Genomic DNA, 22393 nt, shown 5'->3' with positions numbered 1-22393 from the left:
TAATAATTTTTAATGATGGGATCGATAGCAGATTTTGTTTGCTAGAACGTAAAATTCTCTTTGCAGAATATGGAATAAGCGATCTATATAAAAAAGCAGGGGTCTTATTGATCAAAGTTTTAAAGATAATTACACATAACTTATAAGTGATTCTGTAATTAACAGGAAGCCAATGAGCCTCTTTGAGAAGTGGTGTTACATGATCAAATTTCTTGGAATTATTTATTAATTTTATTGCTGTATTCTGTATAATTTGTAATCGTTTTATTTCATATTGTGCAATTCCTTTGAATAAAGAGTTGCAGTAATCAAGTTTAGAAATCACCAAAGAGTGAATCAGTATAGTGAGTGATTTAGCACAAAGGAATTTCGAGATGGAACGAATTTTATGTAATCTATAAAAGGTGATTTTCACAATGTTGCTGATATGATCATGGAAATTTAGTTTGTTATCAAAAATTACACCTAAAATTTTTATATTTTTAACTAATTGTAGGGGAACATTATGAATTGAAATCGGATGAACAAGAGAAAAATTCTCTTTCCAAGGAAATAACATAACATTGTTTTTTTTAATATTGAGAGCCAATCTGTTTTTGTCTAGCCAATGATATACATGATCAAGTTTCTCATTAATAGATGAAATTTCAACTATATTATTATTATTTAGAGGGTGTAATAATTGTATATCATCAGCATATGCAAAAACATGAAATCCTACTGATTGGCATAATGTCATTAATGGAGCTAGAAAGATATTAAAAAGTAAGGGTGAGAGAATAGATCCTTGTGGAACCCCATGAGAAATCTGAGATGGAAGAGATGAAGAATTATTGAAATTAACTATTGAAGAACGCTCACTAAAGTAAGATGTGAACCAAGCTAGAACTTCATCTCTAACCCCAATAGATTGAAGTCTAGCAAGGAGTAATTGGTGATCAATTGTATCAAACGCTGCTGACAGATCAAGAGAAACTAACAGCACCGATTGATGGTGATCTAGGAAATATTGAATTGAAGTTGTCATTCCAAGAAGAGAGTGTTCCGTGTTATGATGTTTTCTAAAACCTGTTTGATTCGGATGTAACACATTAGTTTGTTCTATAAACTCAGATATCTGATTGAAAACAATTTTTTCTGTTAATTTAGCCAAGAATGGGATAGTGGATATTGGTCTATAATTGGAGAGTTCATCTTGACCTACATTTTTATCCTTAATAATTGGACGGATATATGATTTTTTCCAATTTAGGGGAACCGTATGTTGATTTAAACTTTCTATAACTAATATATGAATCAGAGGTCCAAAGATTTTAAAATATTGTTTAAGAAGTAATGGTGGTATTAGGTCAGCTTTTGAACTTTTGCAATTCAGAGTTTTTAGAACAATTTCTATCTCATTTAAACTAGGCATTTTGAATTTCGAACATTTAGAGGATAGCAAATCTGAATTGGTCTGTTCAGAATCACTTATAAGTGAGAGATTTGTAAATGACTTCCTAATATTAGTAATTTTCTCTGTAAGGTAGTCAGCAATTTCCTGGGCTGTTGGGACTATGCCATTGGAATCATTTTGTACTTTATGAGATGTTATTTTGTTAAGAATGTTATAAAGCATTGAAGGATTTTTAGCTTTAAAAATCTTTTCAGAATAGTATTTCATTTTAGTTTGATTAATTTTTGTTTTATAAAATTTCATATGGTCCCTGTATGTCAAGAGATTTTCCTGGGATTTATCCTTCCTCCATCTCCGTTCAAGAGATCTTAATTGTTTCTTAAGGAGTAAAAGATCTGTGGTAAACCAAGGATTACTAAATTTTCGAGCAGAAATTATTTTTTTTTGTATTGGAGCAAGTTTATTTAAAGTAGTTTGAATGGCATTATTCCATAAGTTGGTTAGATCATCAATTGAAGTAGTAGTTGATTTTGAAAAATCTAGTTGAAACGTAGATTGAATTGAATCATATGAGAGATCCTTAAAATTCCTGTATGAAATTGTTTGACGTGTAGAATTAGGTCTGGTAAAAAAGCTAACATATGTTAATGAAATAAAAAAGTGATCAGACCAGGGAACTGAATGACAACAATTTAAGGAAAAATTGTTCTTTGCCGAAATTGGAATTAATACTGTGTCAATGGTGTGACCTGCTTGATGTGTTGGTTGGGTTATTAATGAATACAGGTCTAATTGATTGATATAGGAAAGAACAGTTTTGGTGAAATTGTTATTTTGATCATCGAAATGGATGTTGAAATCCCCTAAAATTAAAGGATTTGAGGAACCATCGACTCGCTCTCTCAGTCGACTGTCGGCTTTCCCCTTCTTCCTAGTTTAAAAGCTTCTCAATTTCTCTCTTGATGTTGCTGGCAAGTAGCCTCGTTCCGTCTCTGCTGAGGTGGAATCCATCCTTCCTGAATAGCTTGCTCTTTCCCCAGAACGTTGACCAGTTGCGCACGAAGTGTAATCGTTCTTCCTCACACCTGCGCCGCATCCATATGTTGACTGCTTGCAGCTCCATCTGTCTCTTCTCGTCTGCCCTGGGTACCGGCAGAATCTCCGAGAATGCTATCCTCTGCGTTCTGGTCTTCAGCTTCCTTCCTAGCATTCGGAACTGGCCCTTCAGTACTTCTCTGCTGTAGTTTCTGTTGCCCATGTTGTTCTTCCCCACATGGATCACTACCTCCGTATCTTCTTCCTCCACATTGTCGATGATCTTGCTGATGCGGCTCACTATGTCTTCTACCTTGGCTCCAGGTAGGCAGGTCACCAGCCAATCCAGTCTTCCTCCAGCAATGTGGCTGTCGACTTGTTTGATGATGGAGTCCCCCACGATGATTGCTGTCCTCTCCATCTTCTCTTGATTCTCCAGCCGCTGGTCCGTGTCCCTGGTGTATGTCCGTCTCTCCAGCCGTTGGTCCTTGTCCTTCGTTCCCATCCATTTCCTCTCATCCTGGCGTTTGTCTTCTTGTGGGTTCCCTCCGCTGTTTCCAGATCTTGCTGCTGTGTCACTAATTTCCTCCTGGTGGCTGTCCGTCTGGTGGTCCGCATTATCTGTAGGTGTATCCCGGCAGTTCCACTGTTGCTGGTGTTTTTCCACGGCCTCCCTGTATGCCTCTTCTATGAAGTTCTCCAGCTCCCAGACTTCTTCCTCGATGGTGTCCTCTGCATCTCTGTCTTCCTCCTCCACTGGCTTCTGGTGATTTCTAGGATTCACTTTAAATGTACCTGCCTAATATTCAAGATCCTACATGGCTTTTTTCCTCCCCTAATTCCACTATCCTGGAATTCTTCGAGACCTGACACTACCAGATCCGTCCACAAACTTAAACTATCTTTTCCCTCGTTAAAAAGCATCATGTATGCAGGTAAATTAGGGAAATCACTTTTCTTCAAATTCACTGAGCTTTGGAATAAACTCCCTGCCCCACAGCGGAACCTAGGCTCATTTCAATTATTCTGAAAGCATCTGAAAACCTGGCTTTTCTCCAAAACATAAAGCTATCTATTTAAAATGTAAAGCTAGCTATCTTCTTCATAACCTCTAATTTCTTATTATGTCCTTCCCTCATTTATTGAATTACCTGTGAAGGAGTCTGGGACTGGTTTTCCTAAGTGTTGAACTAAGTTTTCTCTTTAATAAAATGCTGAATTATGTTTCATTGCAGACCTAACTTATCTCATGTTCTAGCCTGCCTGCACTGGGTGTTTTAGCTTGGGCATTCTAGCTTCTTATGGCTATCTCAGCATACGATATTGTATTCCACCCTCCTGGATATGTAACAGAAAGACTGCAGGGCTTAGATAAGTGACCTGCTAGTGTGAGCTTAGGACCAATGATTGTTAAGAAAAGTAACACGTGAAAAGTTTTTTCTAGAATTCAGTTGTATAGCCAGAAGAATGTATAAATATCTCTGTAACGTCCTGGTTTCGGGACTTCTGAAGCCAGCTTGGGGGCTCAGGAGTCACATACGTAAACATAAAAACATAGAAGATGATGGCAGAAAAGGGCTAAAGCCCATCAAGTCTGTCCACTCTGCTTACCCACCCCCTGTCTATGCCTGTCTATACGTATGCTAATAAAACCTGTTGCTTTCTTCAAGTCTCTACGTTTTGTGGCTGCCCAAAGTGACCTTTCACCTGTAAACCGCGACAAGCTCTATCTTTATGGAGATGATGCGGTATACAAACTTAAGGTTTAGTTTAGTTTAGTTTCAGCCATTGTGTCTGTCTGATTAGGTGTTAGAAGGCAAGGGCCGGGATTTACTAAGGTGACTGCATTTTCTGGGACACTGCTAAGGAAAAAAGACTGCCTTGGAAACTTCTGAAAGCTATGAGGCTCATAATAAAAACAAAACTATCCAAAAAGTGACCTAAGTTGATACTTTGATGATCAAAAAGACAGATTGTCCATGTACCGATAATCAAAACTGGTTTTAGACGTATCTAAAACCAGCTTAGGCCTTTTCACTGCCTCTGTATGCCCAGAGTAAAAAGGGACGTTTTGGAGGAGTGGCTAGGGCAGGAAGTGGGCGGGATGTGGGCCAACCTTGACTTAGGTTGTCTGGCAGCCATAATCAAAAGTGTCTGACAGGTTGCCAGACAGAACTTATACGTTTTGACTTCGACCAAGTCAAAAGAGGTATAAATTCTGAATCGGGCCACTGAGCTGATCGCAGCTGCCGTGATCAGCTCAGCGGCCCATGCAACCCATCCCCAAGCACCGGCAACGATCATGGCAGGAGAGATGCCTAATCAGTCCTGCCACTGCCGAATCTCCCTAGCAGGAGGGTGCCCAATCCCTCCTGCAGGACAACCCCCCTCCCTCCTGCCAAACAACCCCCCCTGTGCGATCACTGGCAGGAGGGTGTCCAATCCCTCCTATGGGCAGGGCCTTAGGCACTTGGGCCAACCAGCCATCTTATCCCTCACCAGACTTATAAACTCTGCTTTACTATCGGGCCTATTCTCCACAGAAATGGGACATATTGCCTTGTCCCCATTACTGAAAAAAGCTCATCTTGATCCTTCCTCACCTTCTAACTACCGTCCCATAGCAAATATCCCTCTCCTGACTAAAATGCTAGAGGCCATCATTTCCACCCAGCTCTCATTTTACCTAGAGAGATTCTCCATTCTCTTACCTTACCAATACGGTTCAGACCCAACTTCAGCACCGAATCCCTACTAGTCTCATTAATTTCAAATGTGCAACAATTACACTCTCGTAATAAGTTTGCTGTCCTATTACAATTCTATCTCTCTGCAGCTGTCCTATTACAATTCTATCTCTCTCCACCACGATATTCTAATTTATCAACTTTCTGAAATAGGCATTGACTTCAGTCTTAGAGTGGTTCTCGAACGTCTTACGTTCCTGCTCCTACACTGTCAACACAAATGGCACCATGTCCGCTCCTTGGAAACTAACTTGCGGTGTCCCCAGGTATCACCCCATCCCCTATTCTCTTCAACATCTACATGTCTTCCCTGAAACTCTTCCATTTATCTTCCCTTGAAACAATCTATACATATGCTGATGACATCCTTGTCCTTCTCGAGACATACTCAAACCTTACCAACCTCTCTGAGAACATAACAGTTTGCATAACAAAACTCCAATCCTGGTCATAAGAACATAAGAAATGCCTTCACCAGATCAGACCAAGGTCCATCAAGTCCGGCGATCCGCTCACGCGGCAGCCCACTTAGGTTCTCCATTTTGGAGACCTGAAATTACCGTATCCCCCAATATGATTTTCAAGAAGGTGTATATCCAACTTGCGCTTGAAACCCAGTAGAGTAGTCTCCGCCACAACTTCCTCCGGAAGAGAATTCCAAGCGTCCACCACTCGTTGTGTGAAACAAAACTTCCTGACATTTAACTTGAACCTGCTGCCACACAGTTTCAGGCTGTGACCTCTTGTCCGTGTCACATCTGAAAATGTTAGTAATGCTGCTTCTTGGTCTATTTTATCAAAACCTTTTAATATTTTAAAAGTCTCTATCAAATCGCCTCTCAGTCTTCTCCTCTCGAGTGTAAACAGTCCCAGTTTCCTGAGGCGTTCTTCGTAGCTCAAATTCTCCATTCCTTTAACTAGTTTCGTGGCTCGCCTTTGCACCCTCTCCAACAGAGTTATGTCCTTCTTGAGGTAAGGAGACCAGTGTTGGACACAGTATTCTAAATGTGGTCTGACCATTGCTCTATAAAGTGGCATTATGACTTCTTCTGATCTACTCGTGATCCCGTTCTTAATCATGCCCACCATCCTGTTCGCTTTCTTCGCCGCCACCGCACATTACGTCGATGGCTTCAGGGTTCTGTCAATCAGTACCCCCAAATCCCTTTCTTGTTCGCATTTTGCTAATGTCACCCCCAACATTCTATACTCGTGTTCATTGTTCTTCTTTCCTAGATGCATCACCTTGCATTTATTTATGTTAAAATTCATCTGCCACTTTGTCGCCCACGTTTCCAGCTGTCTTAGATCCTTCTGGAGCTCCTCGCAGTCCCTTTGAGAGCCAACCGCCCAACATAGTTTTGTATCATCGGCAAACTTTATTATATTGCATTTGTTTCCTCCTCAAGATCGTTTATAAAAATATTGAACAAAATAGGTCCAAGAACCGAGCCCTGGGGCACTCCACTAGTCACTTTCACCCAGTCTGAGAATTTCCCTTTTATGTTAACCCTTTGCATTCTGTTCTCTAGCCATTTACCGATCCATCTGTGCACTTCTCCTCCTATTCCATGGTCCCTCTCAGTTCAAATGAAACTGAACGAGTCCAAAATGAAACTCCTCTGGCTCGGCCCAAAATTAGAACAGCTGCCTAACCTCTTCACACTGCCTTCTGGCGCCACACTGCAGCTTGAGTTCTCAAGCAAAGTTCTAGGCATCATTATCGACTCTTCTCTTTCCTTCAACGACCACCTCAACTCCTTGGTAAAATCATGCTTTTTTAGCCTCCACATGCTGAGGAAAGTGAGATCCTGCTTCTGCCAACAACATTTGCCATCCTTGTTCAATCCATCATCCTCTCCAGACTAGTCTATTGTAATTCCATCTATCTAAGTCTAACTAAAAAAAAGTCTTCAAAGACTTCAACTAATTCAGAACACTGAGGTCAAGTTCATCTTTACAAAATGCAAATTTGATCATGTTTCCCCACTTCTGTCCAAACTCCACTGACTCCCAGTAATTTCCAGGGTTCATTTTAAAAGCGCATACTTAGCTATTAAGATCCTACACGGCATCCTCCCTCCCCTAATCCCACTATCTTGGAACTCCTCCAGGCCCACCCAAAAATTTAAACTATCCTTCCCCTCGCTAAAAGGCATCCTCTATGCGGGAAAATTGGGAAAATCTCTCTTCTTCAGAATCACAGGGCTTTGGAATAATCTTACTGCCTCACTACGGAATCAGGCCTCCTGCAAACTATTCTGTAAGCACCTGAAAAACTAGGCTTTTCACAAAAATGTAATACTCTCCGCCCCCCTGTACTCAACCTCCAAACCCATTATGTTATTCCTTCCTATATTAAGCTCTTGTAAACCGAGCCAAGCTCTATAATTATGGAGAGGGTGCAGTATATAAACTTAAGGTTTAGCATAGTTTAGTTTCTCGTTCTTTACAGGAAAGTTAGGTCCCAGTTAGCCTGAAAAAGCAATTGTTCAGCCGCTATTGGAGAATTGATTGGATGGCAGTAAAATAGACCATTACCATCCTATTTCTTCATTGAACTTTCTGGCGAAGGTATTGGAAAAGATTGTGCTTGTTCAGTTACAGGAATTTTTAGAGAGCTTTTCCATTTTGGATAACTCATAGAAACATAGAAATAGATGGCAGATAAGGGCCAGGGCCCATCTAGTCTGCCCACCCCAATGACCCTCCCCTACCTTTCTCTGTGAATAGATCCCACGTGTCTATCCCATTTGGCCTTAAAATCAGGCACGCTGCTGGCCTCAATAACCTGAAGTGGAAGACTATTCCAGCGATCAACCACCCTTTCAGTGAAAAATAATTTCCTGGTGTCCCCGTGCAGTTTCCCGCCCCTGATTTTCCACGGATGCCCCCTTGTTGCCGCGGGACCCTTGAAAAAGAAGATATCTTCTTTCACCTTGATGCGGCCCGTGAAATACTTGAATGTCTCGATCATGTCACCCCTCTCTCTGCGTTCCTCGAGTGAGTACAGCTGCAACTTATCCAGCCGTTCCTCGTACGGGAGATCCTTGAGTCCGAGACCATCTGGGTGGCCATTCTCTGGACCGACTCCAATCTCAGCACATCCTTACGGTAATGCGGCCTCCAGAATTGCACACAGTATTCCAGGTGGGGCCTCACCATGGATCTATACAATGGCATAATGACTTCAGGCTTACGGCTGACGAAACTCCTGCGTATTGTGGCGTTGCCGGTGCCCGTGTATACACTGGGCTCCCGACAGCGCTCAGAACAGCCTGCGTCCGACGTGCTTCCAGAGAAGGCTGGAAGTCCTGCTGATCCCACAGTTCAATGAAGAAGCAAAAGGATTCAAAACAGTCAATTTCAAATGAAAATAAAGTCCCACTTTATTGTGGAAATCAATCTTGAACAGGGTTCAGGTCATTCTTTTCCATAAACATAAGCAAACAGGAAAAAGTAAAATTGAGTTGAAAAACAAACAACTCACACCTTTCTTGCCGGTGTCGCAGGTAAGTAACCGAGTGCAGTCTTAATTGTTCTGCCTTTGGCAAACAGGCAGTAACAAACTATCACACTTCCTTTATAAATAAAGACAGTGTTGTGTCCAAGCCTAGATTGAAGCTGGCTTGACCCCAGCCAACTTAACAGTAGTTGGTGGGGGAGGGGAGTAGCCGAATCCACTAATTTTACTTTGTAAGAAACAGAATGCCACAAATGGCCCCACAATCCCAACCTAGGATATTATGTGGATTCTTCCCCAAACTAACTCCCAGGTACACAATCACAATTGCAGCTTTTCTTGCTTTCAAAAACAAAAAAATAAACTAAACAGTCCAGCACAATTAAACCTAACAAAAAGGTTTCCAGTTCCAGGCACCTTTCAAGGAGCTCAGCACTGCTCCTTTACTTCTCACAGGTGCAAACAGGTTCCCCAGAAAGAAGCCCAAAATATTGCTAGCTTGAGCATACAAAAAGGAAAAGAAAACCAGTACTTAGCTCTCTTCCATAGGGAAAGCCTCTGTATTCATGGCAGTTTCTAGACAGTCCATGGGCTCTGGTTCAGCTAGCTGGTTGGCTTCAGGGTCAGGGGCTGGTTCCACCATCTCAACGTCCTGATAGTGGTGAGGCTCAGGAGAGCAGTCCTGAAAGCCTCCTTCCTGGGCTGGCCCAGGGCAGACTAACTGCTTCCTCCTCAGTGCAGCCTCAAGAGCATTGAGGCGGCCACGTCCTGTTCTAAGAGGGGGAGGGCAGCCTGCAGCTTCTGCCTATGTTTCCCAGTGCTCCTCATTAAACCCTGCAGCTGGGAGTTAGCTGAGTGAGTAGAATGTTTCTGAGGCTGTTCCTGGCTGTTACCCTCATAGTCCTCACCTCCCCAGGGTTCTGCAAGCTGGGAACTAAGAGGCAACTCAGAGCCTAACTTTCTAGTATGGTTTGCTCTGTCACACTGATTAGCCCTTTTAACAGCCAGGCTAGGGTTAGGCAAAGCCTTTTCTGCCACAAGCCGAGCCTTAGGGCTAGGGTTGTGACAGTATGCAACCTATGATTTGCCTTGCCTTGGATGAAGCTTGCTCCACTTGATTGGCAGTCTTCATGTTCTCACTGACGATCACCCCTAAGTCTCGTTCTGCTTCAGTTCTTGTTAGGATGTCGCCATTAAGGTGTAAGTCTTGCATGGATTTTGGCTGCCCAGGTGCATGACTTTGCATTTTTTGGCATTGAAGCTGAGTTGCCAGGACCTAGACCAGCGCTCCAGTAGGAGTAGGTCGTGCATCATGTTGTCGGACATTGAATTTACATCTGTTGTGCTTTTTCCCACTACATTGCTTAGTTTGGCGTCATCGTCGAATAATGTTATTTTACCTCACAGCCCTTCTGCCACGTCTCTTATAAAGATGTTGAATAGGATCGGGCCCAGGACCGAGCCCTGCGGCACTCCACTGATTACCTCCGTCATTTCGGAGGGGGTGCCAGAGGGGGTGCCGTTCTCCACTACCCTCTGAAGCCTACCTCCAAGCCAGTTTGGGTTCAGAGCCAAACACTCTACTGAGCACTTGTTGATCTCCATGCTAAAAGACGTATGCAGGCAGATCGATAGGCTTAAGTGCGATAAATCCCCAGGACCAGATGGCATCCATTTGCGGGTCATCAAGGAACTGAAAGGAACTGGCTGAACTGCTTCAACTAATAGCCAATCTGTCGATCAAATCGGGAAAGATTCCGGAAGACTAGAAGGTGGCGAATGTTATGCCGATCTTAAAAAAAGATTTGAAGGGAGATCCGGGAAACTACAGACCGGTGAGTCTGATCTCAGTACCAGGAAAGATGGTAGAGGCACTGATAAAGGACTGCATCATTGATCACCTTGACGGACACGGTCTGATGAGGACCAGCCAGCACGGTTTCAGCAAAGGCAGATCTTGTTTGACGAACTTGCTGCACTTCTTTGAGGGAGTAAACAGGCAGATAGACAAGGGCGACCCGGTCGACATTGTATATCTGGCTTTTCAGAAGGCATTTGACAAGGTTCTACATGAACGACTACTTCATCACGCCGATCCAGCGGGCAGGCAGGAATCGAGGCAGGAGCCCGATCCTGCAGGGGCGTTGAGCCGTTTCCGCCCCCCCCCCCCCCCCGAATCCAGCGGGGGCCTACTCTTACAAAGCGAGCAGCGTGGAAGCTGCATTTAAAACCGCCGATCCAGCGGGCAGGCAGGAATCGAGGCAGGAGCCCGATCCTGCAGGGGCGTTGAGCCGTTTCCGCCCCCCCCCCCCCGAATCCAGCGGGGGCCTACTCTTACAAAGCGAGCAGCGTGGAAGCTGCATTTAAAACCACCGATCCAGCGGGCAGGCAGGAATCGAGGCAGGAGCCCGATCCTGCAGGGGCGTTGAGCCGTTTCCGCCCCCCCCCCCCCGAATCCAGCGAGGGCCTACTCTTACAAAGCGAGCAGCGTGGAAGCTGCATTTAAAACCGCCGATCCAGCGGGCAGGCAGGAATCGAGGCAGGAGCCCGATCCTGCAGGGGCGTTGAGCCGTTTCCGCCCCCCCCCCCCCCGAATCCAGCGGGGGCCTACTCTTACAAAGCGAGCAGCGTGGAAGCTGCATTTAAAACCGCCGATCCAGCGGGCAGGCAGGAATCGAGGCAGGAGCCCGATCCTGCAGGGGCGTTGAGCCGTTTCCGCCCCCCCCCCCCGAATCCAGCGGGGGCCTACTCTTACAAAGCGAGCAGCGTGGAAGCTGCATTTAAAACCACCGATCCAGCGGGCAGGCAGGAATCGAGGCAGGAGCCCGATCCTGCAGGGGCGTTGAGCCGTTTCCGCCCCCCCCCCCCCCGAATCCAGCGAGGGCCTACTCTTACAAAGCGAACAGCGTGGAAGCTGCATTTAAAACCGCCGATCAAGCGGGCAGGCAGGAATCGAGGCAGGAGCCCGATCCTGCAGGGGCGTTGAGCCGTTTCCGCCCCCCCCCCCCCCCGAATCCAGCGAGGGCCTACTCTTAAAAAGCGAGCAGCGCCAACGGCGCGCCTTTGTGAAGCGACACTTGTTGAAGCGACATCCCTTGAAATCCTCAAAATAACCTGTATAACATGATAATTTGTTAGTACTGTTTATCTCCATAAGAACCTATACAAACTGATAAGTTGTTAGTACTGTTTATCTCCATAAGAACCTATACAGACTGATAAGTTGTTAATACTGTTTATCTCCATAAGAACCTATACAAACTGATAAGTTGTTAGTACTGTTTATCTCCATAAGAACCTATACAGACTGATAAGTTGTTAGTACTGTTTATCTCCATAAGAACCTATACAAACTGATAAGTTGTTAGTACTGTTTATCTCCATAAGAACCTATACAGACTGATAAGTTGTTAATACTGTTTATCCCCATAAGAACCTATACAAACTGATAAGTTGTTAGTACTGTTTATCTCCATAAGAACCTATACAGACTGATAAGTTGTTAGTACTGTTTATCTCCATAAGAACCTATACAGACTGATAAGTTGTTAGTACTGTTTATCTCCATAAGAACCTATACAGACTGATAAGTTGTTAGTAATGTTTATCTCCATAAGAACCTATACAGACGGATAAGTTGATAGTTACTGTTTAGCCCCAAAACAATCCATACGTCCTCCTTATAGTCTGATAAGTTACTAGTACTGTCTATCCCCTAAATCCTGACAAGCACAGACAAACTGCTATAGCTGACACTCTTCGTTTGTTCTTCCCATTCCTACTTAACTTTGATAGTATTCCCCCGAACCAGTAGGGACCCTCACAATTCAAAGAAGAGCTCCACTTCTCACAACAGTGGGAAGAAAACTCACCCATCTCTGAACTCACCACTGAAGGTCACAGACGCTACAGAACAAAAGGGAAAAAAATAAAATAAAAACGCCTCCTCCTCCCCTAACCTCCCCACACCTCCCAACCTGCACATCACACCAGTTACCAAACAGCAGAACCTCCTGCACCCTACACAAACATCACCATGCCTCCCAAATTCTCAACAAACGCACTCCTACATCTACTACTCTTCCTACTCCTAACCAACAGAAAAACAGAAGGTTATCACACATCCTCTATCCCAACCTTAACAGAATCCCAAAGGTTCCCACTACCTACCAGAAAACTCCATTCACCCAGAAACCTGATAGATTGCTCCTCACTCAACCACATCAGCATACCAACCAGCTGGGGAAAAAGACCACCTCCAAAACCAAAGCCAGAAAACCGCAACCATCATCCACAAACCAAAGAAAATCTCCTCCACCCAAACCGCTCACCCACTCCCCAAACTCTCAACATCTCATTATCCTGCGCATACATGAACATCAGATCAATAAGCACAAAAGCAGACCTCATTAAGGACTGGATAGTTAAAAAGCAACTAAGCTGCTTATTCCTATCCGAAACCTGGCTAACCTCGGAATCCGATCCCACCATCACAGAACTATGCCCTATAGGTTACAAAATAGAACTGATCTGCAGGAAAAAAAAACGTGGTGGAGGTCTAGCCATCATACTCAAAAACAACATCAATATAAAGACCCTAGACAAACACACCACCCCTCACCTAGATCTCCTAGCCTGTCAACTATCCGATGATTCTCTCACAGGAACACTAACATGCATCCTCTGTTACTCAACACCAGGAAAATGGAATGACAACAAACAAGATATCGAAGAATTTATTTACCAGAACTCCCTAACCTCACCTCATAATCTAATCCTAGGAGATATAAACCTCCATCTTGAAGATCACACCTCTAAACAAGTAATAAATTTACTCTCATACCTCAAAGCACTGAACTACCAGATCCTTGACCCCCAACCCACACACGAAAAAGGCCACCAACTAGATGTCGCTGCTTACATGACCCAACACCCCCACAAACCCGAAATCCATATCTCAAATGGGGCCTGGCACCCTTCACTCTGGTCAGACCACTATGAATACACCTTTAACATCAACTGGCCTCAAAGCATCAACAAACAACCGCCAAAAAAAACCTCCTTCAAAACACGCCAAAAAATTGAACCCCCCACATTCTGGGACAAAGCAGACCACTCCATCACCAACACAGCCCCCAACGAATTCATATCCCAATGGCGAACCATAAGCGAAACCATCCTGAATGAACTAGCCCCAGAAAAATTAAAATTTAAAATATGTAGACCTTCTGATAAATGGTTCGACTCCGAACTCCTCCAATCAAAAAAGCTCTGCAGACAACTAGAGAGAGACTGGAAAAAAAATAAGAGCTTAAAACACACTAAAACTGCATGGAGAAATCAAATTAACCAATATAAAACCAAACTCAAGGAAAAACGGAAAGCCTACTACTCCAAAATGATAGGCACAAAAATCCCAGACACAAAAAAGCTATTCAACCTAGTAAAGAACCTCACTGATACTAAACCTTATCTTGCCACTCAAGGTACCCACCCACCGACAGCCATCCACCTAGCAGACTACTTCAAAAACAAAATCACTAACATCAGAACTGCATTCATCGATACACCCACCCATCTCGAAAATATAACAACAAACCCAATAACAGACGAAGCCATCGTAGCAGACAGAAGCTGGTCCAACTTCCCAATCCTACTTTGGTCGGATATGAACCGACTCTACAACAAATACAGCCATGCCTCCAGCGAACTAAATAATTGCCCCACCTACCTGTTATCAAACGCCTCCACCACATTCAAAACCAACTTTATGTTATGGATTCAAACCACACTAACAGAAGGCCAATTCCCACAGGACTTAGGAGAGATCTTAATCACCCCAATCATGAAAGATCACAAAGGCCCAATAGATAGCCCCTCCAACTACAGACCTATCGCTTCAATTCCAATATACGTCAAAATAATAGAAGGCCTAGTCACACAATACCTCACAACCTACCTGGAAAAACATAACCTACTCCACCCCTCACAATCAGGATTTCGAACCAACCATAGTACAGAAACACTACTTGTCTCTCTTCTAGATACAGCCCGGCAACACATCAGTAAAGGAAAAAAGATGATACTAATACAACTTGACCTCTCTGCTGCATTTGACCTAGTTGACCACACCATATTACTACAGATACTCGACGCCATAGGGATCTCTGGCAAAGTTTACAATTGGTTTCAAGGGTTCCTCAAATCAACAACCTATAGGGTAAAATACAATGATATCAAATCAGAGCCATGGGCAAATCCCTGCGGAGTTCCACAAGGATCACCTCTCTCACCTACACTCTTCAACCTCTTTATCTCCTCCCTAGGAGCCACCTTAGATAACCTAAATGTCACATCCTTTAGCTACGCAGACGACATCACCATACTCCTCCCCTTCGACCCTTCAGAGCCCACCACCACCGCAAAGCTGGAAACAACCCTAGATACAGTAGAAAAATGGATGATGGATCATAAACTAAAACTAAACTCAGAAAAAACAAAATTCCTCCTGCTCGAAAAAGCCAAATCTCCTACCATCACAGAACTGATAATCAAAAATACCAAATACCCAATACAACCCGAACTAAAACTACTAGGAGTCACCATAGACAGATGTTGCACAATGCAGTCCCAAATCAACAAGACGACCCAGAAAGCTTTCCTAACCATGAGAAACCTACGCAAAATCAGAAAATTCTTCAACCAAACACAATTCAGACTAGTCGTACAATCCCTAGTCTTAGGTCTGCTGGACTATTGCAACTCCCTTTATCTTCCTTGTCCAGCCATTATGATAAAGCAACTCCAGACCATACAAAACACCGCCCTCAGACTGATCTACTCACTTAGAAAATATGATCACATAACAACCGCCTTCTTAGACTCCCACTGGCTACCCATACAAGCACGAATTCAATTCAAATTCCTCTGCCTATTATTCAAAGCAATACAAGGCTCTTCCCCATCCTACCTAAACAACCGCTTAAACCAGATCTCCACCACAAGACAAAGAAGAACCCCAAATCCTTTTGCCTTCCCTCCACTCAAAGGCACACAACGCAAGAAAATGTTTGACAACCTTCTGGCAACACAAGCAGCAAAACTCAACCACTCCATCTCCAACCTGCTGACAACATCGGACGACTTCAAAACATTCCGTAAAGAAATCAAAACCCTGCTTTTTAAAAAATTCATCCAAAAACCTTAAACCACTTCACCTACCTCCAGCTAAGTTCACCTACCTCCAGATAATTCACCTACCTCGACAGAACTCATCTACCATCAGTCATTCCTCCCCCAAGTATCACACCTAATCACCCTTCAAGTAAACAGACCATAAAAAGATTGTAATCTTGCCTACTCTAACTGTGTTCCATTTGCTAATATCACACTGCTAAGCACTGTTAGTTCTCTATCCAACCCATAAGTTCCCCAAGAAAAAAAAAAAAATTTGTATCCTCACTGGAAAATGTCCAGTAAAATCCTCTGTAATGTGATCATCACTGGAAATGTCCAGTCAAATCTTTTGTAATCCGCCTTGAACTGCAAGGTATAGGCGGAATAGAAATCCGTAATGTAATGTAATGTAATGTAATGTACTTCGAGAAATTGTGAGTCATGGAATCGAGAGTGAAATACTCATGTAGATAAAAAAAACTGGCTGGAGCATAGGAAACAGAGAGTGGGGATAAATGGACATTTCTCGGACTGGAAGAGAATTACCAGTGAGGTGCCGCAGGGCTCGGTGCTTGGACCCGTGCTCTTCAACATCTTTATAAACGATCTGAACATAGGTATGATGAGTGAGGTGATTAAATTTGCGGACGATACAAGTTATTCAGAGTAGTGAAGATGCAGGGAGATTGCGAAGATCTGCAACGTGACATAATCAGGCTCGAGGAATGGCCATCGACATGGCAGATGAGGTTCAACGTGGATAAGTGTAAAGTGATGCATGTCGGTAACAAAAATCTCATGCACGAATACAGGATGTCCAGGGCGGTACTTGGAGAGACCTCCCAGGAAAGGGACTTGGGATTTCTGATTGACAAGTCGATGAAGCCGAACATGCAATATGCGGTGGCGGCGTAAAGGGCGAACAGAATTCTAGGAATGATAAAGAAGGGGATCACGAACAGATCAGAGAAGATTATCATGCCGCTGTCCCAGACAATGGTGCGCCCTCACCTGGAGTACTGCGTACAGCACTAGTCGCTGTACATAAAGAAGGACACGGTACTACTTGAAAGGGTCCAGAGAAGAGCGACTAAGATGGTTAAAGAGTTGGAGGAGCTGCCGTACAGCGTAAGATTAGAGAAACTGGGCCTCTTCTCCTTCGAACAGAGGAGATTGAGAGGGGACATGATTGAAATATTCAAGGTACTGAAGGGGATAGACTTAGTAAATAAGGACAGGTTGTTCACCCTCTCCAAGATAGGGAGAACGAGAGGGCACTCTTTAAAGTTGAAAGGGGATAGATTCCATACAAACATAAGGAAGTTCTTCTTTACCCAGATAGTGGTAGAAAACTGGAATGCACTTCACGAGTCTGTTATAAGGGAAAACACCCTCCAGGGATTCAAGACAATGTTAGACAAGTTCCTGCTGAACAAGGACGTACGATGGTAGGGCTAGTCTCAGTTAGGGCGCTGGTCTTTGACCAAAGGGCCTTTGCGTGAGCGGACTGCTGGGCGTGGTGGACCACTGGTCTGACCCAGCAGCGGCATTTCTTATGTTATTATGTTCTTATCGAAACATTCAAGATACTGAAGGGAATAGACTTAGCAGATAAAGACAGATTGTTCACCCTTTCCAAGATAGGAAGAACGAGAGGGCACTCTCTAAAGTTGAAAGGGGATAGATTCCGAACAAGCATAAGGAAGTTTTTCTTCATCCAGATAGAGGTAGAAAACTGGAACGTTCTTCCAGAGTCTGTTATAGGGGAAAACACCCTCCAGGGATTCAAGACAAAGTTGGATAAGTTCCTGCTAAACTGGAACATATGCAGGTGAGGCTGGACTTGTCTTTGACCTGGGGGCCGCTGCATTAGCGGACTGCTGGGCACGATGAACCACTGGTCTGACCCAGCAGCTGCAATTCTTATGTTCTTATGTTACAGGTTTAGATAAGGGAGATTGGTTCTTCATGATCTTTTAAGATATATCATCTGCGTTTGATACTGTGAATCATCAGATTCTTTTGATAAGATTACAATTATTGGACATTGGTGGTCAGGTGTTGAAGTGGTTGGAGTATTTTTTGTCAGATCGGACTTTTTGCGCTGTGGTGGGTCAGAGTCGGTCAGTCCTTATGAGTGGGGTTCCCCAGTGCTCTGCTTTATCAGCTGTCTTGTTTAACATCTGTTTACTACCATTGTGTCAAGAGTTGAAAGGGATGGCGGTGACAGTATGACTCTGTGTTGATGATATTCAGTTTCTGGTATCAGACCGATACTTGTTTTCGGGTCATTAAGAAGTGGATGAGTGAGAATCAATTGAAATTGAATATCGCAAAAACTGAAATTCTGTGTGTAGGTCGTGAAAACAGGTAGCGCTATTTCCTTCTGAGATTATACTAGATAATATAGCAGTTTCTGTATACTGTATAGTCAATGTAAGTATTTGGGTATTCTGCTTGATTCGACTTTATCTTTCAAGCCACAAGTGAAGATGGTATTCTCCAATGTCTTTTTAAAACTTCAATTATTTCGAAAACTGAGGGACTATCTTTCTCTTGGGAATTTTCAAACAGTTATTAGTTATTATTTTTGACTACTGCAATTCCCTTTATATGTTCTTGCCTAAGTACATGGTTCAAGCATTATAATTGGCACAGAATGCTGTCATGCATATGATTACAGGCACCTCAGATTTGATCATATTACTCCAATTTTGCGTGATCTTCACTGGTTGCCGGTTGCTTATCGTATTGAGTTTAAAGCTGTATGTTTGATATTTAAGCTGTTGAATGACAATTTCCCAACAGTGTTACGTTCTTTATTGCAGATAAACCATCCATCTCGAGCATTATATTCTGAACATAAGATTTGTTTGGAGGTTCCTTCTTTGAAATGTGTGAAATTAATGGGCAATTGTCAATCAATGTTAACAGTGAAATTCTTTGCTGGTGTAAATAAAAAGCGTGCCCAGTTTACTTCAATTCAAGAAATTGGTTAAAACTATGTTATTTAAGAAATCTTTCTCTTGAATGGCAGAGTTGTTTTTATCTGGTTTTATGTTACAGTTTTACTGTTTTCTCACTGTGAATTTATTTTTATGATGTAATGTAGTGCTATGTAGTTATTATATATGTTTCTACTGTAACTTGCTCAGAATTTATTTTTATTTTATTTCTTCCATTTGTGTGTCACACATACCTATACAAGCTCTAGGTGACATTACAGAGGAAGGGGTTAGAAGAGGGTAGGGATAACTATGCAGGGCAGGAAGGAGTGGAGAGGAGAGAAGAATGTAGAATATTTCATAGAAATTCCTAACTTTATAGATAGGAGCACCATCTATGTAAATGATATCTAAATGAATTAAAGTAATATGTAAAAAGGAATAGAAGGGAGGAACCATTGAACAATAGAATTCAGTTAATAAAATAAAAAGAATTGTAGGATGATTGTGAGTAATAAATTTTTAAATAAATAATATATTGAAAAACCAATAAAATGTTGAAAAAAAAGTCCAGTAGGGCTAGCCAAAAGAGGGTTCGGAAACCAGCTGAACAAAAGTGTCCTTTATTGACAATAGGCCAATTTGTTGACTGCATGAGTCAATAAAGTTTAAAAGGGGTGGGGGGGATGGGACTTGATCTACTGCTTTTTCTGTATCAGATATTTAATTTGTATCTGTGCAGTGGACGTGACTTGCCAAGAGTCACAAGGAGCTGTTGTGGGAATCAAACTCACAACCTCAGGCTGCTCTAACCACAAGGCTTCTCCTCCATTATACCACTAGGCCACTCTTCCACTTCAAAAATTACTGTGATCATATAAAAAGGTGTATAAATTTTAGCTTTATGGACTCCAGATGCAGTCAACAAAATCAAAACATGGCCCTGTCAAGATCCTGTGAACTTATTTTGAAATCCGTTGGGTGTAGCTTGGCATGACTTCAATTCACATTTACTAAAGAAAATTCAGAAGGACAATAAAATGAGCTCCAGCAAACTAGAATCAAAGCCATAAGAAATGAATGACTGGAAGAGAAGGGAATGGGGACTTTTATACCACCATTTTGTAGCTTTGACATTCAAAGTGGTGGGCTCCCGAAGATTAAGTGACTTGCCCAGGGTCACAAGTAGCAGCACCAGGATTTGAGCCTATACCTCTTGGTGCAGAGGCAGCAGCTCTATCAGTGAGCCACAACTCAGGGATAACAGGAGACAGAGAATACAAGTAAAAGTGTTCTATGAGCAGCAAGGTAGGGCTGGCAGGAAGGTCGATTGGTAGGAAGGATGGAAGATGGAATTGTAGGACGATACAGTTGGCAGAATGGAAGATAGAACTGGTGGGCAGGTAGGACTGTCAAGAAGGAAGTTACAGGCTAAAGTGACTGGCTATTTGAAAAGCAGACTCATAGTGAATTAGGTCACCAGCATGAAGAAATTGCATAGCAATGGGAAAATATCTGAGAAGGGAGGTGGCTCTAACTTCCACTTTCATCTGATGCCTGTGTAATTCTCCCCAAGGAAATGAAAAGGTTGCATGACATCCATCAGAAGATGGCATCCTCAGAATTTCTATGCAAAGTGGTTCTTGAAAAGGAGGATGCAAGAGCTGGGAGAGCAATGTGGGAGGAGCTGATCAACTTCCAACACAACCCTCAATGCCAGAAGCTGAAGAGCATCCTCAGTGAAATTCATGCCAAAGGTGCAGTATCTGCTGTATTTATGGTTCATTCCACCACCAGAGATGACCAAAGAATCAAGCTGGCAAATAAAATCGATACATGTAGATCAAATTAAAAAGGCAAAGACCTGACACAGGGGTCCAATATCATCTTAAAGTACACGCTTCATAAACCGGGTCAACAATGCAATTGCAGAAATAATAGCATGAAAATGTAGAATAAAGGGTCGAATGCTCTCTTCAAAGACACAGTTTCACTATAACATAAATGGACTGGGTGGATGTTATAGTGAAGAAAGCATCCAAACCTTTATTTGCCAGCTTGATTCTTTGGTCATCTCTGCTCTTTCTTTGGTTGAATTATTGGCGTAGAGACCTTTTCTGTTTTTCATTGGCATACTCTTTCATAGTAACATAGAAAATGAACAAATAAAAGACCTGAATGGTTCATCCAGTCACACGCATTATATAGTCATGATTAAATTGTCTTTTTTTCCTTGATATTTCTGGGACATAGACTATAGGAGTCAACCTAGTACCGTCCTTAGGTTCCATGCAGTTGACATCCAAATCATCTTGTAATTTGCAGGATACAGGCCATAAAAGTCTGCCCAGCACTGTCGTCATGTTCCAAATTACTGGAATTTCCATCAAAGCCCTCCCGAGCCCACCCTAAACTGTCAAAACTCTCCCCAGCCCATCCTAAACTGAATTGCCAAATAAGAGACATGTGCAAGTCTCCTCAGTACCAGCTTTAGTTCTTCATTTTATAACATTCATTATCTAATTAAAGATCCTCTTTTTGTTCATCCCACACTTTTTTGAATTCCATAAATGTTTTCATATCCACCACCTCCCTCGGGAGGTCATTCAAGGCATCAACCACCCTCTCCATGAAAAATAATTTCCTAACATTTCTCCTAAGTCTACCATCCTGCAACCTCAATTCATGCCCTCGTTTTACCATTTTTCCTTCTCTGGAAAGATTTGTTTCTAGATTAATACCTTTCAAGTATTTAAATGTTGTATCATATCTCCCCTTTCTCTCCTCTCCTCTAGAATATACATATAAAGGTCTTCCAGTCTCTTCATGTACGCCTTTTGCTGCAAGTCCCATACCATTTTCATTGCCTTCATCTGGACTGCTTCAAGTCTTTTTACAACCTTAGCCAGATACAGCCTCCAAAACTGAACACAATACTCAAAGTGGGGCCTCACCAACAACTTGTACAGTGGCATCAAAACCTCCATTCTTCTGCTGGTTATGCCTCTCTCTATACAGCCTCTCCTTCTGACTACAGCCACTGTCTTGTCACACAGTTTCATCACTTTTAGATCCTAGGACATTATCACCCCAAGATCCCTCTCCCCATCCTTGCATATCAGCCTCTCACCTCCTAGCACATACAGCTCCCTTGGATTGCTACTCCCCAAATGCATCACTCTGCACTTCTTTGTACCACTAAACATCAGAGAGAGTGAGTACAATTCTACTAACCAGACAGCCCACAAAGTATTTATACATCATTTCGCACCTAGTACCAGAAAGAGTGAGCCACCAAAGTACTTAGGGTGCAATTCCTCCAGAGAAATCAGCAAAAATGCTTACCCATCATTCCACACCTCGTATCAGAGACAGAGAGAGAGAGTCAACTGAAAGTGCTTTCAGTATCATTATACTACACAACACCAGAAAGATCAACGTCCAAAAGAACTTACAGAGATAGAGCCATGAGCTGTGGATAACTGCCACAGTTTGAACACAGCAGTAATTTGCATAGTTGTTGATTACTGAATCTTGTGGCAATGTTTTTGTAGAAAATTCATATGTGATCAGTGGTTCTAACACGCTGCTTTCTGAGACCAAGAAAACAGTGCTGAGCAAACTTGAAAGT

General features: G+C 42.8%; 1 protein-coding gene across 4 annotated transcripts in view; it reads left to right on the top strand.

Moving 5' to 3' along the window:
• Positions 1–22393, top strand: part of LOC117357318 (NACHT, LRR and PYD domains-containing protein 3-like) — a 191077-nt gene that overhangs the window by 29439 nt on the left and 139245 nt on the right. For all 4 annotated transcript variants that reach the window (XM_033937704.1, XM_033937711.1, XM_033937695.1 and 1 more), the window contains one exon: positions 20339–20519. In XM_033937704.1, the coding sequence (XP_033793595.1) occupies positions 20339–20519 (181 nt within the window). The remainder of the gene's footprint in view (positions 1–20338; positions 20520–22393) is intronic.

Source organism: Geotrypetes seraphini, chromosome 1 (genome assembly GCF_902459505.1).
Source record: "Geotrypetes seraphini chromosome 1, aGeoSer1.1, whole genome shotgun sequence".
Taxonomy (NCBI): domain Eukaryota; kingdom Metazoa; phylum Chordata; class Amphibia; order Gymnophiona; family Dermophiidae; genus Geotrypetes; species Geotrypetes seraphini.
This window is presented reverse-complemented; position numbering and strand designations above follow the sequence as displayed.